We start from the raw sequence: 18,117 nt of genomic DNA on the forward strand, positions 1-18,117 counted from the left end.
GACCATTGGTCAGGATGATTGCAGCCCTCAGCCATCTGTGTAAGCCGAGGCTTACTCAGACTGGCCGCTGGAACCCAGCTGCTGGGTCCAGGAAGTCTGCGTACAACAATGCAGACCCTGGGATCGGCACACCTACAACACAGGGGTGATATGCCCCCAAACACCATAGCATGTCAATCATGCACCGGATGTGTCCTGCACAAGCACAGTTCCCCTAACACCGGATTTGTAGGTAAACAATCGGGTTTGCGTACAAATCCGAATCAGGCCCACAGGCAGGACAGGCTCGTACTGTATGTGTGATGCCACTATTTTATATTGGGTTACAATAAATTGTAATTTCTAATCTTCAATATAAAATATTTGCCCATTCTCTGTATTCAATTTTTTTTTTTAACCAAGCTTTGGGGCTGATGCAGAGTTGGCTGCAAATGCAGATGCAATTTGTATTCATTAAAAACCCTGCAACAGCAACTACCTTCGTATCACATATGTTTTGCTTAGACATTCACATAAAGACATAATATATGCCTAGAGATGAAGAGCTTGCCAATTAGCACAGTATCCGCACAGTAATCACAGCCAGTCACAAGCAACCACTATCATCATCCGCTATTAGCATCTGCCCCTGACAATCCACCAATAACACGCCTTTCTCAGGCACATACATGCTTCTTTTCTCATGCCTGAATATATTCACAATTGCACAAACATGCCCTTACTTTTCTTGGCCTATGGTGTAATCCCCATTCCTCCCCATCCTTCCCATCCAAGTCAGCATAACTGGCAGAATCACACAACTCTGCATGGGCGCATGTGTGTGTGCCTACTTTATTGTTCATGCTCAGAGAGTGCCTTCACATAAGATATGACATGCCAAGTGGCGCAGAACTCACTTGGCCACAGGCCCTTTGTGTGCTTCAGCATGTGCCCTGAGTCTGTGTGAGATCCTGCTACCACTTGCTGCCTCATCTCTCAGCTGATCTGAGTTGCTGATAGTCAGCTCTCCATGTTTTGTACAGCATAGGAAATATATATATATAAAAACGATATTTGTTAGACCGGCACTCCCTTCTGGGGACAATTGGGCTCCGGTGCCCTCAGTCACAGTTCTAGTAGATAACGACAAACATACTGCGGCACTCGTAGTCTTTAGTAGTGAATAACTGTATTTCAAAACCGCAACATAAACAGCTGTTTATGTTGCTGTTTTGAAATACAGTTATTCACTACTAAAGACTCCGAGTGCCGCAGTATGTTTGTCGTTATCTATCTATCTATCTATCTATCTATCTATCTATCTATCTATCTATCTATCTATCTATCTATTGCCATCCACAGTGCAGTGCAAGGCGGCACTCAGCAGAATTCTGCACCCTGGGGCGGACTACCGTTGCCAGGGACAATGACAGCCGCATCACACTGTGTTTGTATATTATATATCTGGAAACCCCCCCTTTGCAAATCCTGCGTTTGCCACTGGCTGCTGTCTCAACTCTCCAGCCTCCACTGCTAGCAGCAGCTCTCCTGGCAGCAGCGGAGGGGAGATTGCATGGATCAGTCCCCAACCGTGCTGCCCGAGAGGAGGGGGAGGAAACCGCATGCACAGTCGCATGCGGGATGGGACATAATGCACTCCTTCTCTAGCAGTGTGGAACCCTCTCTCCCAGGCAGCCTGGAGTCTTCTCTCACTTCTGCAGCATGGGGGGGGGGTCCCCCGATGGCTACTGTTGTCGGTCGTCAGCCTTGTTGGGGTGGTGGGGGGGGGGTGCAGGAAGGCGAGCAGTGGCAGTGGTCGCAGCTGGGGGTTGTTTGCTGGTGAGGGGGAGGGCTTCCCTGTCTTGGGTATCATGGTCCCGCCAAGGGCTTAATCCGGTCCTGTATACACACCAACCAAGGATGTAGTTATTCCCGGGGACATGTATGCAGCAGGATTCCTCCTCTGAGTAGAGGGACTTGCCTACCACCGCATCTTGCACTGTGCTGGCAAGTGGGTCCCTCCTCAGAAAGATGGCGAATACGATAAAAATATGCTCTGGGTGCAGCTTGTGTGGTGTGGGCACCGCACACCCTGCACCCATTATAAATATGCCTATTACTCCAACAGTGGTGCTGTCCCTGGCCCCTGACAGAATTCAATTAGTGAGAACAAGACTATTCTCATACCCTAGTACAGCCAAGTGATACCCCTTTCAGACCACACACAAATAACCTGGTATCGACCCGGCATATAGCCAGGTCAACGCGTGTCGCTGTGCGGTCTGAAAGGGTCACTCCCGAATTCCTGGGTCACCTGACCCGGTAATTCAACCCGGAATAAAGAAGGGTTATTGCCAGGTTATTCCCAGGTCGATGCGACCTGGTACCCGTTTACAGCATGATCTCATCTCCCAGCACCGCCTCCACACCCGCCCCTTATGGCAACCCAACCCGGAAAATTGCTGGGTCGGGAAGCCAGTTCTCAGGGTCCAATAACGGGTCGCACCCGGGAAGGACCCGTTTACAATTCCCGGGTGTGACCCGGCATTTTCGATCTGAAAGCGGTATGAGTGAGGCAGTAAGGGGCAATGGAGGGTAGTATAAGTGAGGGCAGTACATCATGTAAGTGCTAATAAGTGAGAATGGGGGAGTCTGGGCAACAAATCACCTCCCTAAGGGGTAAATTTACTAAGATTGGAGTTCTATTTCAGATGGGATGTTGCCCATAGCAACCTATCAGATTCCAGGTATTAACTTCTAGAAGGCGCTAGATAAATGAGAAGTGGAATATGATTGGTTGCTGTGGGCAACATTCCATCTGAAATAGAACTCCCATTTTAGTAAATTTACCCCTAAATGTGGGTGGTGTAATACTTGATATGTTAATAGAGCTATATGTTGCCATCATGGTTCATATCTGAAAAGAAACATTTTAATTTTTAAATTAATTGTATTTTTATTTGCTAAAGTACGTATGTAAGTAAGTTGTATCTGCACACTGTAACTACAGGATAGACTCTATTATTGTGGAGGTATTTTACAGTATCTACTAGAGATGAGCGGGTTCGGTTTCTCTGAAACCGAACCCGCACGAACTTCATGTTTTTTTCACGGGTCCGAGCAGACTCGGATCCTCCCGCCTTGCTCGGTTAACCCGAGCGCGCCCGAACGTCATCATGACGCTGTCGGATTCTCGCGAGACTCGGATTCTATATAAGGAGCCGCGCGTCGCCGCCATTTTCACACGTGCATTGAGATTGATAGGGAGAGGACGTGGCTGGCGTCCTCTCCATTAGAAATTAGATTAGAAGAGAGAGAGAGATTGTGCAGAGTCAGACAGAGTTTACCACAGTGACCAGTGCAGTTGTTGTTAGTTAACTTTTATTTATTTTAATATAATATATCCGTTCTCTGCTATATCCGTTCTCTGCCTGAAAAAAAATGATACACAGCAGCAGCCAGTCACACAGTGTGACTCAGTCTGTGTGCACTCAGCTCAGCCCAGTGTGCTGCACATCAATGTATAAAAGGCAAAGCTTATAATAATTGTGGGGGAGACTGGGGAGCACTGCAGGTTGTTATAGCAGGAGCCCCCAGGAGTACATAATATTATATTAATTTAAAATTAAACAGTGCACACTTTTGCTGCAGGAGTGCCACTGCCAGTGTGACTAGTGGTGACCAGTGCCTGACCACCAGTATAGTAGTATATTGTTGTATGTATTGTATACTATCTCTTTATCAACCAGTCTATATTAGCAGCAGACACAGTACAGTGCGGTAGTTCACGGCTGTGGCTACCTCTGTGTCGGCAGTCGGAACTCGGCAGGCAGTCCGTCCATCCATAATTGTATTACAATATATACCACCTAACCGTGGTATTTTTTTTTCTTTCTTTATACCGTCGTCATAGTGTCATACTAGTTGTTACGAGTATACTACTATCTCTTTATCAACCAGTGTACAGTGCGGTAGTTCACGGCTGTGGCTACCTCTGTGTCGGCAGTCGGCAGGCAGTCCGTCCATCCATAATTGTATTATTATTATAATATATACCACCTAACCGTGGTTTTTTTTTCATTCTTTATACCGTCATAGTGTCATACTAGTTGTTACGAGTATACTACTATCTCTTTATCAACCAGTGTACAGTGCGGTAGTTCACGGCTGTGGCTACCTCTGTGTCGGCAGTCGGCAGGCAGTCCGTCCATCCATAATTGTATTATTATTATAATATATACCACCTAACCGTGGTTTTTTTTTCATTCTTTATACCGTCGTCATAGTGTCATACTAGTTGTTACGAGTATACTACTATCTCTTTATCAACCAGTGTACAGTGCGGTAGTTCACGGCTGTGGCTACCTCTGTGTCGGCAGTCGGCAGGCAGTCCGTCCATCCATAATTGTATTATTATTATAATATATACCACCTAACCGTGGTTTTTTTTTCATTCTTTATACCGTCGTCATAGTGTCATACTAGTTGTTACGAGTATACTACTATCTCTTTATCAACCAGTGTACAGTGCGGTAGTTCACGGCTGTGGCTACCTCTGTGTCGGCAGTCGGCAGGCAGACCGTCCATCCATAATTGTATTATTATTATAATATATACCACCTAACTGTGGTATTTTTTTTTCTTTCTTTATACCGTCGTCATAGTGTCATACTAGTTGTTACGAGTATACTACTATCTCTTTATCAACCAGTGTACAGTGCGGTAGTTCACGGCTGTGGCTACCTCTGTGTCGGCAGTCGGCAGGCAGTCTGTCCATCCATAATTGTATTATTATTATAATATATACCACCTAACCGTGGTTTTTTTTTCATTCTTTATACCGTCGTCATAGTGTCATACTAGTTGTTACGAGTATACTACTATCTCTTTATCAACCAGTGTACAGTGCGGTAGTTCACGGCTGTGGCTACCTCTGTGTCGGCAGTCGGCAGGCAGTCCGTCCATCCATAATTGTATTATTATTATAATATATACCACCTAACCGTGGTTTTTTTTTTCATTCTTTATACCGTCGTCATAGTGTCATACTAGTTGTTACGAGTATACTACTATCTCTTTATCAACCAGTGTACAGTGCGGTAGTTCACGGCTGTGGCTACCTCTGTGTCGGCAGTCGGCAGGCAGTCCGTCCATCCATAATTGTATTATTATTATAATATATACCACCTAACCGTGGTTTTTTTTTCATTCTTTATACCGTCGTCATAGTGTCATACTAGTTGTTACGAGTATACTACTATCTCTTTATCAACCAGTGTACAGTGCGGTAGTTCACGGCTGTGGCTACCTCTGTGTCGGCAGTCGGCAGGCAGTCCGTCCATCCATAATTGTATTATTATTATAATATATACCACCTAACCGTGGTTTTTTTATACCACCTAACCGTGGCAGTCCGTCCATAATTGTATACTAGTATCCAATCCATCCATCTCCATTGTTTACCTGAGGTGCCTTTTAGTTCTGCCTATAAAATATGGAGAACAAAAAAGTTGAGGTTCCAAAATTAGGGAAAGATCAAGATCCACTTCCACCTCGTGCTGAAGCTGCTGCCACTAGTCATGGCCGAGACGATGAAATGCCAGCAACGTCGTCTGCCAAGGCCGATGCCCAATGTCATAGTACAGAGCATGTCAAATCCAAAACACCAAATATCAGAAAAAAAAGGACTCCAAAACCTAAAATAAAATTGTCGGAGGAGAAGCGTAAACTTGCCAATATGCCATTTACCACACGGAGTGGCAAGGAACGGCTGAGGCCCTGGCCTATGTTCATGGCTAGTGGTTCAGCTTCACATGAGGATGGAAGCACTCAGCCTCTCGCTAGAAAACTGAAAAGACTCAAGCTGGCAAAAGCACCGCAAAGAACTGTGCGTTCTTTGAAATCCCAAATCCACAAGGAGAGTCCAATTGTGTCGTTTGCGATGCCTGACCTTCCCAACACTGGACGTGAAGAGCATGCGCCTTCCACTATTTGCATGCCCCCTGCAAGTGCTGGAAGGAGCACCCGCAGTCCAGTTCCTGATAGTCAGATTGAAGATGTCAGTGTTGAAGTACACCAGGATGAGGAGGATATGGGTGTTGCTGGCGCTGGGGAGGAAATTGACCAGGAGGATTCTGATGGTGAGGTGGTTTGTTTAAGTCAGGCACCCGGGGAGACACCTGTTGTCCGTGGGAGGAATATGGCCGTTGACATGCCAGGTGAAAATACCAAAAAAATCAGCTCTTCGGTGTGGAGGTATTTCACCAGAAATGCGGACAACAGGTGTCAAGCCGTGTGTTCCCTTTGTCAAGCTGTAATAAGTAGGGGTAAGGACGTTAACCACCTCGGAACATCCTCCCTTATACGTCACCTGCAGCGCATTCATAATAAGTCAGTGACAAGTTCAAAAACTTTGGGTGACAGCGGAAGCAGTCCACTGACCAGTAAATCCCTTCCTCTTGTAACCAAGCTCACGCAAACCACCCCACCAACTCCCTCAGTGTCAATTTCCTCCTTCCCCAGGAATGCCAATAGTCCTGCAGGCCATGTCACTGGCAAGTCTGACGAGTCCTCTCCTGCCTGGGATTCCTCCGATGCATCCTTGCGTGTAACGCCTACTGCTGCTGGCGCTGCTGTTGTTGCCGCTGGGAGTCGATGGTCATCCCAGAGGGGAAGTCGTAAGCCCACTTGTACTACTTCCAGTAAGCAATTGACTGTTCAACAGTCCTTTGCGAGGAAGATGAAATATCACAGCAGTCATCCTACTGCAAAGCGGATAACTGAGTCCTTGACAACTATGTTGGTGTTAGACGTGCGTCCGGTATCCGCCGTTAGTTCACAGGGAACTAGACAATTTATTGAGGCAGTGTGCCCCCGTTACCAAATACCATCTAGGTTCCACTTCTCTAGGCAGGCGATACCGAGAATGTACACGGACGTCAGAAAAAGACTCACCAGTGTCCTAAAAAATGCAGTTGTACCCAATGTCCACTTAACCACGGACATGTGGACAAGTGGAGCAGGGCAGGGTCAGGACTATATGACTGTGACAGCCCACTGGGTAGATGTATGGACTCCCGCCGCAAGAACAGCAGCGGCGGCACCAGTAGCAGCATCTCGCAAACGCCAACTCTTTCCTAGGCAGGCTACGCTTTGTATCACCGCTTTCCAGAATACGCACACAGCTGAAAACCTCTTACGGCAACTGAGGAAGATCATCGCGGAATGGCTTACCCCAATTGGACTCTCCTGTGGATTTGTGGCATCGGACAACGCCAGCAATATTGTGTGTGCATTAAATATGGGCAAATTCCAGCACGTCCCATGTTTTGCACATACCTTGAATTTGGTGGTGCAGAATTTTTTAAAAAACGACAGGGGCGTGCAAGAGATGCTGTCGGTGGCCAGAAAAATTGCGGGACACTTTCGGCGTACAGGCACCACGTACAGAAGACTGGAGCACCACCAAAAACTACTGAACCTGCCCTGCCATCATCTGAAGCAAGAAGTGGTAACGAGGTGGAATTCAACCCTCTATATGCTTCAGAGGTTGGAGGAGCAGCAAAAGGCCATTCAAGCCTATACAATTGAGCACGATATAGGAGATGGAATGCACCTGTCTCAAGTGCAGTGGAGAATGATTTCAACGTTGTGCAAGGTTCTGATGCCCTTTGAACTTGCCACACGTGAAGTCAGTTCAGACACTGCCAGCCTGAGTCAGGTCATTCCCCTCATCAGGCTTTTGCAGAAGAAGCTGGAGGCATTGAAGAAGGAGCTAACACGGAGCGATTCCGCTAGGCATGTGGGACTTGTGGATGCAGCCCTTAATTCGCTTAACAAGGATTCACGGGTGGTCAATCTGTTGAAATCAGAGCACTACATTTTGGCCACCGTGCTCGATCCTAGATTTAAAGCCTACCTTGGATCTCTCTTTCCGGCAGACACAGGTCTGCTGGGGTTGAAAGACCTGCTGGTGACAAAATTGTCAAGTCAAGCGGAACGCGACCTGTCAACATCTCCTCCTTCACATTCTCCCGCAACTGGGGGTGCGAGGAAAAGGCTCAGAATTCCGAGCCCACCCGCTGGCGGTGATGCAGGGCAGTCTGGAGCGACTGCTGATGCTGACATCTGGTCCGGACTGAAGGACCTGACAACGATTACGGACATGTCGTCTACTGTCACTGCATATGATTCTCTCAACATTGATAGAATGGTGGAGGATTATATGAGTGACCGCATCCAAGTAGGCACGTCACACAGTCCGTACTTATACTGGCAGGAAAAAGAGGCAATTTGGAGGCCCTTGCACAAACTGGCTTTATTCTACCTAAGTTGCCCTCCCACAAGTGTGTACTCCGAAAGAGTGTTTAGTGCCGCCGCTCACCTTGTCAGCAATCGGCGTACGAGGTTACATCCAGAAAATGTGGAGAAGATGATGTTCATTAAAATGAATTATAATCAATTCCTCCGCGGAGACATTGACCAGCAGCAATTGCCTCCACAAAGTACACAGGGAGCTGAGATGGTGGATTCCAGTGGGGACGAATTGATAATCTGTGAGGAGGGGGATGTACACGGTGATATATCGGAGGGTGAAGATGAGGTGGACATCTTGCCTCTGTAGAGCCAGTTTGTGCAAGGAGAGATTAATTGCTTCTTTTTTGGGGGGGGTCCAAACCAACCCGTCATATCAGTCACAGTCGTGTGGCAGACCCTGTCACTGAAATGATGGGTTGGTTAAAGTGTGCATGTCCTGTTTTGTTTATACAATATAAGGGTGGGTGGGAGGGCCCAAGGATAATTCCATCTTGCACCTCTTTTTTCTTTTCTTTTTCTTTGCATCATGTGCTGATTGGGGAGGGTTTTTTGGAAGGGACATCCTGCGTGACACTGCAGTGCCACTCCTAGATGGGCCCGGTGTTTGTGTCGGCCACTAGGGTCGCTAATCTTACTCACACAGCTACCTCATTGCGCCTCTTTTTTTCTTTGCGTCATGTGCTGTTTGGGGAGGGTTTTTTGGAAGGGACATCCTGCGTGACACTGCAGTGCCACTCCTAGATGGGCCCGGTGTTTGTGTCGGCCACTAGGGTCGCTAATCTTACTCACACAGTCAGCTACCTCATTGCGCCTCTTTTTTTCTTTGCGTCATGTGCTGTTTGGGGAGGGTTTTTTGGAAGGGCCATCCTGCGTGACACTGCAGTGCCACTCCTAGATGGGCCCGGTGTTTGTGTCGGCCACTAGGGTCGCTAATCTTACTCACACAGCTACCTCATTGCGCCTCTTTTTTTCTTTGCGTCATGTGCTGTTTGGGGAGGGTTTTTTGGAAGGGACATCCTGCGTGACACTGCAGTGCCACTCCTAGATGGGCCCGGTGTTTGTGTCGGCCACTAGGGTCGCTTATCTTTCTCACACAGCTACCTCATTGCGCCTCTTTTTTTCTTTGCGTCATGTGCTGTTTGGGGAGGGTTTTTTGGAAGGGACATCCTGCGTGACACTGCAGTGCCACTCCTAGATGGGCCCGGTGTTTGTGTCGGCCACTAGGGTCGCTTATCTTTCTCACACAGTCAGCTACCTCATTGCGCCTCTTTTTTTCTTTGCGTCATGTGCTGTTTGGGGAGGGTTTTTTGGAAGGGACATCCTGCGTGACACTGCAGTGCCACTCCTAGATGGGCCCGGTGTTTGTGTCGGCCACTAGGGTCGCTTATCTTTCTCACACAGTCAGCTACCTCATTGCGCCTCTTTTTTTCTTTGCGTCATGTGCTGTTTGGGGAGGGTTTTTTGGAAGGGACATCCTGCGTGACACTGCAGTGCCACTCCTAGATGGGCCCGGTGTTTGTGTCGGCCACTAGGGTCGCTTATCTTTCTCACACAGTCAGCTACCTCATTGCGCCTCTTTTTTTCTTTGCGTCATGTGCTGTTTGGGGAGGGTTTTTTGGAAGGGACATCCTGCGTGACACTGCAGTGCCACTCCTAGATGGGCCCGGTGTTTGTGTCGGCCACTAGGGTCGCTAATCTTACTCACACAGCTACCTCATTGCGCCTCTTTTTTTCTTTGCGTCATGTGCTGTTTGGGGAGGGTTTTTTGGAAGGGACATCCTGCGTGACACTGCAGTGCCACTCCTAGATGGGCCCGGTGTTTGTGTCGGCCACTAGGGTCGCTTATCTTACTCACACAGCGACCTCGGTGCAAATTTTAGGACTAAAAATAATATTGTGAGGTGTGATGTGTTCAGAATAGGCTGAAAATGAGTGTAAATTATGTTTTTTGAGGTTAATAATACTTTGGGATCAAAATTACCCCCAAATTCTATGATTTAAGCTGTTTTTTAGGGTTTTCTGAAAAAAACACCCGAATCCAAAACACACCCGAATCCGACAAAAAAAATTCGGTGAGGTTTTGCCAAAACGCGGTCGAACCCAAAACACGGCCGCGGAACCGAACCCAAAACCAAAACACAAAACCCGAAAAATTTCCGGCGCTCATCTCTAGTATCTACACGGAGTATTGAGATAAGGAATATCCATTGGCTAACTGACTGAAACATCTACTTGGAAGAGGATCTGAAACTTTTATTTCATTGTCCTCAGTAAGGGTCAGCCCAGGCTGCGGTTAAGGTAGTGACAAGTGAAATAAATAGCTTGTACAGGCCAATGTGGGTAATCGTGTTCAATTTAATAGCACCCAAGATATTACATGAATGAAGAAACATAAATCACCACTGGAATTGGAGCTGTTTGCACAATTCTAAACTATAAAACTTTTTAAAGAACACGCAACCTTAAATAAAACAATATGTGCATTCACCATGTATAATACACAGAGCTATGTACACATAGTTCATTAGAAAATTAAATTACTGAGTTGTGTCCATTAGTACAGACTCTGATGTAGATGTGAAGTTTTGGGAATTAAATATACACCATAATAATGTAGAAGGTGTGGTATCAGGGCCAGTGCAAGGATTCTCGGCACCCTAGGCAAACCTTCAGCTTACTGCCCCACTGCCACCACCAGTACCCACTTCCCAACTCCTCAGCTGCAAGCACGGAGATGGCACCTTATAAAATCCACAGTCACCTGCGTTAATACAACAAAGAAAATTAATTTTAGTGATAGGCAGTCTCGGCGGTGCCCCCCAGACCCTAGCACGCTAGACAGCTGCTTAAAGCCTACAGTTGCCTAATGGTAGAGCAGGCCCTGGGTGGCATTTGTTCTGACAAAGGGGTATGTTGTATCTGGTCTAAAGGTCGACAGTAACAATGTCGACATTCAATTCTGATGTTGACATCAGAATTGAAACTGTCACAATAGTGCCATGTGAAATGTCGACATTCTGAAGATGACGATGGTTAGGGTTAGGCTGCGGGGGGATATTAGTGTGAGGCTGTGTATGTGTGGAGGATTAGAGTTAGGCACTAGGGAGAGGGTTAGGGGATAGTGGAAGAAATACTCTCCGGAACGCTGCTCCTCAGACACCTGCGCCAGAACTGATCCTCACATGACCCCCGGGGCCCAGAAGAAGGTGCTAGAGTGGCCGATGCGAGAAGGATAAGGTAAGAGTCCACTTGGCCACCAGGGACAGTTTGCCAACAGGTAATCATGTAAACATACAAAAAAAAAAAACAACAACTTTGAAATGGTCACAGCGCTGTTATACATAAATCACTCTAATGATCTTGCAGAAGTTCTCATTCATATGTTTTCTTTTTAGAGAGGATAATATTCGTATTAGAGTTCCCACTTTATCTTAAAAATCTTTACTGATTAGCACTTTGATGTTAACTCAGCCTTCAAAGTTCCACTCAGAAAACATAAGGGCACCAGCATACATCTATGGATCCCGTATCCTTATTAAAAGAAACAGTTCATGTCTCCAAATCACGAAAAAATAAAAAGTTTTATTAAAAGGTCCAAAAAAAATTCTTAAAAGCACGCAACACTTTACCGGTTACTGACAGGCTCAGATGGATTATCCAAAACGATATATTAAACAGAAGAGGTACTCCTCACCGGACTTACAGGACGCCAGAGATATTATCCCTTTATTATGGACTTAGCTACCAGATGCTTTGTCAAGGTGACACCTTGACAAAGACCCGGAACGGGTAGAAACGCGTCGGTGGTGCATAGGTGGTTTCGGTCATTATTATCAAGAGAGGAGAAACCGGGAGTAAGATTTCTACTGCGGGCGGTACAGCGGTATAGAACACCGGAGCGGAATTTGGGGGACGGCCAACAGGAGGGATGACCCTGCAGCAATAAGCATCTGGTAGCTAAGTCCAGAATAAAGGGATAATATCTCTGACGTCCTGGAAGTCCGGTGAGGAGTACCCCTACTGTTTAATATATCGTTTTGGATAATCCATCTGAGCCTGTCAGTAACCGGTAAAGTGTTGCGTGCTTTTAAGAATTTTTTTTGGACATTTTAATAAAACTTTTTATTTTTTCGTGATTTGGAGACATGAACTGTTTCTTTTAATAAGGATACGGGATCCATAGATGTATGCTGGTGCCCTTATGTTTTCTGAGTGGATCTTTGAAGGCTGAGTTAACATCAAAGTGCTAATCAGTAAAGATTTTTAAGATAAAGTGGGAACTCTAATACGAATATTATCCTCTCTAAAAAGAAAACATATGAATGAGAACTTCTGCAAGATCATTAGAGTGATTTATGTATAACAGCGCTGTGAACATTTCAAAGTTTTGTTTTTTGTGTGTATGGCATTTGCTGATTAGCTGATCAGTCGTTTGGAAAGCGCAGCTGCAGTTATTTGAAGCGCTTGGAATAAACCCTTTCTGTGGTGTTTAAATCATGTAAACATATCATACGGTAGACTGTTAACATGCTGAGCATGCCAACATGCTACATGTCGACAGTTCCACCCTGTCAACATTCTCATGTTGACCTGAGGACTGTTGACAAGTCATACCACATTAAAGTTATATAGAGACAAAGCAGCATGTTCTTCTTTATGTGTAAACATGATCTATTTCACACAACTTAAACCTTCTTACCCAAACCGGCAATGCTGATTCACATGCTTTTCAACTGGCCAGTCATGTCAAGATTTATCCGTAGCTGCGGTTCAGCGCAGCTAGTATGCTGTCATCTTACCTAAAGTCAGATGAGCCATTCCAGCCATACACAGAATCCTTACGCTCACATGACTTACACAACCAATCCTCTGCTAGAGCTCTCTATTTAAACTGCTTTTGGTCACCTGTACCTTGCCAGTAGAATAAATCTCCTAGGACTCCTGGTCCCCTGTGGCAGAGCCATTTCCAGTTCCTGAGCTGCAGCTCTGAAACAATTTCCTGCATTTGTTACCTGAGTGCTCCCTTCCCGTGGTTCAGCCTGTATCAGCGCTCTCCATTCACAGCTGGACTTCACCATCTGCCCCTGCTGTAATCAGCGCTTTCTCCCAACACCACTGTGCTGTTTGCACCCTGCAGCCTACCTGTGTTTGTCCAGAGTCTGCTACTGTCCAAGTTATTCAGCTGCTACTACACATACACATGCAATAGTGTGTTCATGAACTGATCCATCCACTATTCACTAAAGCACTCATTTGTACTAGGGGGGGTCTTTCAGATCTGATTGTAGATTTCAATTTAGAACATCTATGATCAGTTACTCTGACATGCGGGGGGACGACCAGCACAGGGCTAGTCCGCCCCACATGTCAGGCCCTGCCCCCCCCCCCCCCCCCCCCACGGGCGCAAAAGTATTGCATGGTGGTGATGCTTTTGCAGCCTCCGTGTAACTCCTTGCCTGCGCAGCCTAGCTGCGCTTGCAGGTGGCTACCCGCCGTGTCCTGGGTCGCAACGGCTACGCGTGAAGTCACGCAGCCACTCCGCCCTGCCCCCACAATGGTCCGGACACACCTGCGTTGTCCGGACCACGCCCCACCAACGGCATTCTAATGCCATTGGCACACCCCCTCCCACCCCACGACAGCCTCTGCCTGTCAATCAGGTAGAGGCAATCGCAGCTATGAGATGCTTTTAGCATCTCACTGGGCCTCCCGGGGTGCGCAGAGCTCCAGTCTGAATTAGACCTTAGGTTGTTAAGTATTGTTTCCACAGTCAGGTAGCATACTGCTCAAACCTAGATTTGTTATTTTCTCCTAGTAATCCACATTAGTTATTAAGGGGGTCAATGTACTAAAACTCCACATAAAAATCAGTACAAATTTGAAAAGGGGGCATGGCCACGGGTACAGTGGCATGGCCATGCCCCTTTTCCTATACTTTCAATGGAAGTTTGGAGAGCCAAAAATCGGTACAGACCATAAAGAAGAGGTACTGTACCTGCCAAAGAGGTCCAGTTGGAGGGTATACTTTTAGTGGAGAAAAAGCCACTACTGCTTAACATGCTACCAATGTGGAGCAGTTGTTGGCTACTGCAATAGTTATTAAAATTATGCCTACTGAGGAGAGTGAATGATAAATTATTCACTTGGGGTAACAGCTGAGACCCCCTGCCCCTGACTGCCCTGTGTCTGACTCTCGCCTCTCTCACGGCCGACAACTACAGTAGTGACATTTAAATAAATAAATACATTGGAAAAACTTTATTGACAGCCAGCCAAAGTGACAGAGTTCACTTCCTGCTTCCTCCAGTGAGGAGAAGCAGTTACCAGCAGCTACAGGTGGTGATGCCAACACTGTAGAAGACACCCGATGGTAAGTGACTTCTCCTCTTATACCCCTTTTACACCGCCAGCTTTGAACACGGGATACTGCACATGAGCATGCTTAACCTGTGTTGCTGTGCGGTGTAAAAGGGCCCAGTTGGAATAAGCTGGGTCGAGTGACCCGTTATTCCAACTCGGGTAGATTGCAGGGTCGAACACAGGTTCAACCCGGCTCGCTGTGCTGTGTAAACAGGAAGCCGGGATAATGCAACCCGTTTCCCGTTCACTCTGTGTGGATGGGCGGCACTAGGAGATCATGCAAGGGGCCTGAGGCGGGTCGCAGCCGGGAAGCACCCGTGTCAGGTTCCCGGGTGCAACCTGCCTCAATCGGTCTAAAAGGGGTATAATAGTAACAACTGGGACACTTAGCACTGCCGTACTGTAGCCTGCACTATACTGCAGGCTGAAGACTGCTGAGAAGCAGTATGTACTGTACAGGTATTTTTTTTCTGCCTTTAGTGTTTTTACCCCTTTGCTTAGTACATGGACCCCTTTATGAGGAGAAATATAATTCAGTCACCTTGCTTCATTCATTCTAGCCATAGCCAGTACTGCCCTGTGGCCCCAGCTTCAGGTACGATACAAACTCAACATCTGACAACATGGACAAGATGAAAAGTATACTAAAGTAGTACCATACCTTCCAACATTTTACACATAAAAATCGGTACAAATCTAAAAAGGGGCGTGGTCACAGGTAAAGGGAGTGTGACCACACCCCTTTTCCTATACATTCAATGGAAGTTTGGAGAGCCAAAAATCGGTACAGAGCATAAAAAAAAGGTACTGTACCTACCAAAAAGGTACAGTTGCAGAGTATGTAGTACCCCAACTAAGACTACTCTCCCCTCTTTCCAAGAGCTATTCCACTATTACAGTGTAACACACTCCTGCCCATTCTCCATGTTTCACCACCCTGGAGAAATACAGTAGAAATAAATATAGAGAGGCTGAGCTTAGTACATTGTACTTTAACCCTGCGAGGATGTTTTCATTATACTGTACTAAGGGGTAGCTGTATCATATGGCGATAGGTCAGAAAATGATTCTAATGTATTTGTGTAGTTGGTGGTGTATGCTAAACCCTGTCATTATCAGTGCTGCTATCTACAAGACTGCGCGCCCATGTGCTAGGTAATGTACTGCTCCCTGCTTTGCCTCGGTAAAGATACGTGCTTCTATAATGCATAGTCACCTACGTGTTGTGTTCACATATACAGTTCTTCAAACCCAAGAGAACAGACTGTTATCTGTGGTGGCAATGAGTGACTTATTTTGGCCATATACTGAAGGAATTGCTCAGATCTGGCCATGAAATTACAGTTCTGAACAATTATCGTTCATTGTATGGACATAAACGATAATTGTTGAACACCTGAACACAGGTGAGAGATGGTCAACATTGTTTGATATGTTCAAAAATGTCCAATTATCCTGATTGCAGATTCCATACAGTAATGGGAAGATTGGCCCTTATTCGGGTTTGTTAGCAAATCAAATAAGTAAGCAATTGGGCAAAACCATGCTGCACTGCAGGTGGGTTAGATGTAACCTGTGCAGAGAGAGTTAGATTTGGGTGGGTTATAGTGTTTCTGTGCAGGGTAAATACTGCTGCTTTATTTTTACACTGCAATTTAGATTTGAGTTTGAACACACCCCACCCAAATCTAACTCTCTGCACATGTTACATCTGCCCCACCTGCAGTGCAACATGGTTTTGTCCAATTGCTTACTCTTTTGGATTGCTTACAAACCTGAATAACCCCCATTGTGCCTATACACTGTGTATGGAGGCACAGCGATTATCATTCTGCCACTCAGTCCCTCGTCCATTTGATCTGACCATGGGGGTCATTCCGACCCGATTGCTCACTGCAGTTGTTCACAGTGCAGCGCTCGTGTCGGAACTGCGCGTGTGCCGGTGGCACAGTTGGCTGCCATTTTGGGGGCGTGGTCCGGACAACGCAGGCGTGGCCAGACCGTGCAGGGCGTGGGCGGCAGCGACGAGCAACTCCCGGTCACCCGCAGGAGCTGCGCTCGCCGAGAGTTACTCAACACCACTATGCAATGCTTTTGTACTTGTGCGAATGTGCGGGGGTGCCGGACAGACATGCGGGGAGGGCTAGCCCAGTCCTGGGCGTCCCCCCGCATGTCTGGGAACATGATCGTAGCTGTGCTAAATTTAGCACAGCTACGATCAACTCGGCATGACCCCCATGTCATTCATTGTGCAGTATGCGGAAAGCATGTTGAAATCCTAACTGCCAACATTGTGGTGTCAACAATATGTTTGTTGACACTGTGAATGCCAAAATTATGACTGCAAAAATCCTTGTTAATTTTTAAGATAAATTAAATCTCATTTTATACTGTATTTTTCTTATACAGAGGAACTGAAAGCCCAAAACTGGGTTAATATCATTGGCTTGGGTGATATCTTTTTTCATAAATATTTGATCAAAATCAATATGGCTGCTATGAGGGGGTATTGTAGATAGGTAGTATATACTGTATAAAGACAGAAAATGTCAATATAGTATAGTAATGTATCTAATAGTTATGTTCTTGTTGCGGTGAGCTGCAAGAGAATATATAATAATAATATGCAATGATAGAATATCAATGCATTGTAAATCCTAAGATTTTTAACTTCATCCACATTTGTTTAAAGTTTCTAGGAAATGTGTATACAGTTAATAAACTCTAGTTTGGTCCAGTTTATTCCGTCTTCATTTTCCAATAAGTTATTGAGCATAATGACTAAAACATGTACAATATATGACTGTTTTGGGAAAACATCCGCAGCAGGATATGAGGAGAATCTTAATGAATTTAATATAACTTTTTTTTTGTTACTTGCATGTAAATTGTGGTCAGAAAAAAAATATTTTAAAATAAAGATCTACTGTAATAATATATTTGAAATATTTATAATGTAATTGTCATTTCTCTGACGTCCTAGTGGATGCTGGGACTCCGTAAGGACCATGGGGAATAGCGGCTCCGCAGGAGACAGGGCACAAGAATAAAAGCTTTAGGATCAGGTGGTGTGCACTGGCTCCTCCCCCTATGACCCTCCTCCAAGCCTCAGTTAGATTTTTGTGCCCGAATGAGAAGGGTGCAGGCTAGGTGGCTCTCCTGAGCTGCTTAGAATAAAAGTTTAATTTAGTTTTTTTTATTTTCAGTGAGTCCTGCTGGCAACAGGCTCACTGCATCGTGGGACTAAGGGGAGAAGAAGCGAACTCACCTGCGTGCAGAGTGGATTGGGCTTCTTAGGCTACTGGACATTAGCTCCAGAGGGACGATCACAGGTACAGCCTGGATGGGTCACCGGAGCCGCGCCGCCGTCCCCCTTACAGAGCCAGAAGAGACGAAGAGGTCCGGTGAAATCGGCGGCAGAAGACAATCCTGTCTTCAGACTAAGGTAGCGCACAGCACCGC

The 18,117-nt window shown here is 46.1% G+C and overlaps 1 protein-coding gene across 2 annotated transcripts in view; it reads left to right on the forward strand.

Moving 5' to 3' along the window:
- Window positions 1–18,117, forward strand: part of FBLN7 (fibulin 7) — a 200,470-nt gene that overhangs the window by 89,686 nt on the left and 92,667 nt on the right. The window contains exon 1 of one of the 2 annotated variants that reach the window (XM_063918104.1): window positions 14,596–14,665. The exons of the other annotated variant lie outside the window; for it this stretch is intronic. Coding sequence (XP_063774174.1) covers window positions 14,663–14,665 — 3 coding nt within the window. The 5' untranslated portion in view covers window positions 14,596–14,662. Of the gene's footprint in view, window positions 1–14,595; window positions 14,666–18,117 lie in introns of those variants that run through there. 2 annotated transcript variants of the gene reach the window in all.

Source organism: Pseudophryne corroboree, chromosome 4, assembly GCF_028390025.1.
Source record: "Pseudophryne corroboree isolate aPseCor3 chromosome 4, aPseCor3.hap2, whole genome shotgun sequence".
In the NCBI taxonomy this organism is placed as follows: domain Eukaryota; kingdom Metazoa; phylum Chordata; class Amphibia; order Anura; family Myobatrachidae; genus Pseudophryne; species Pseudophryne corroboree.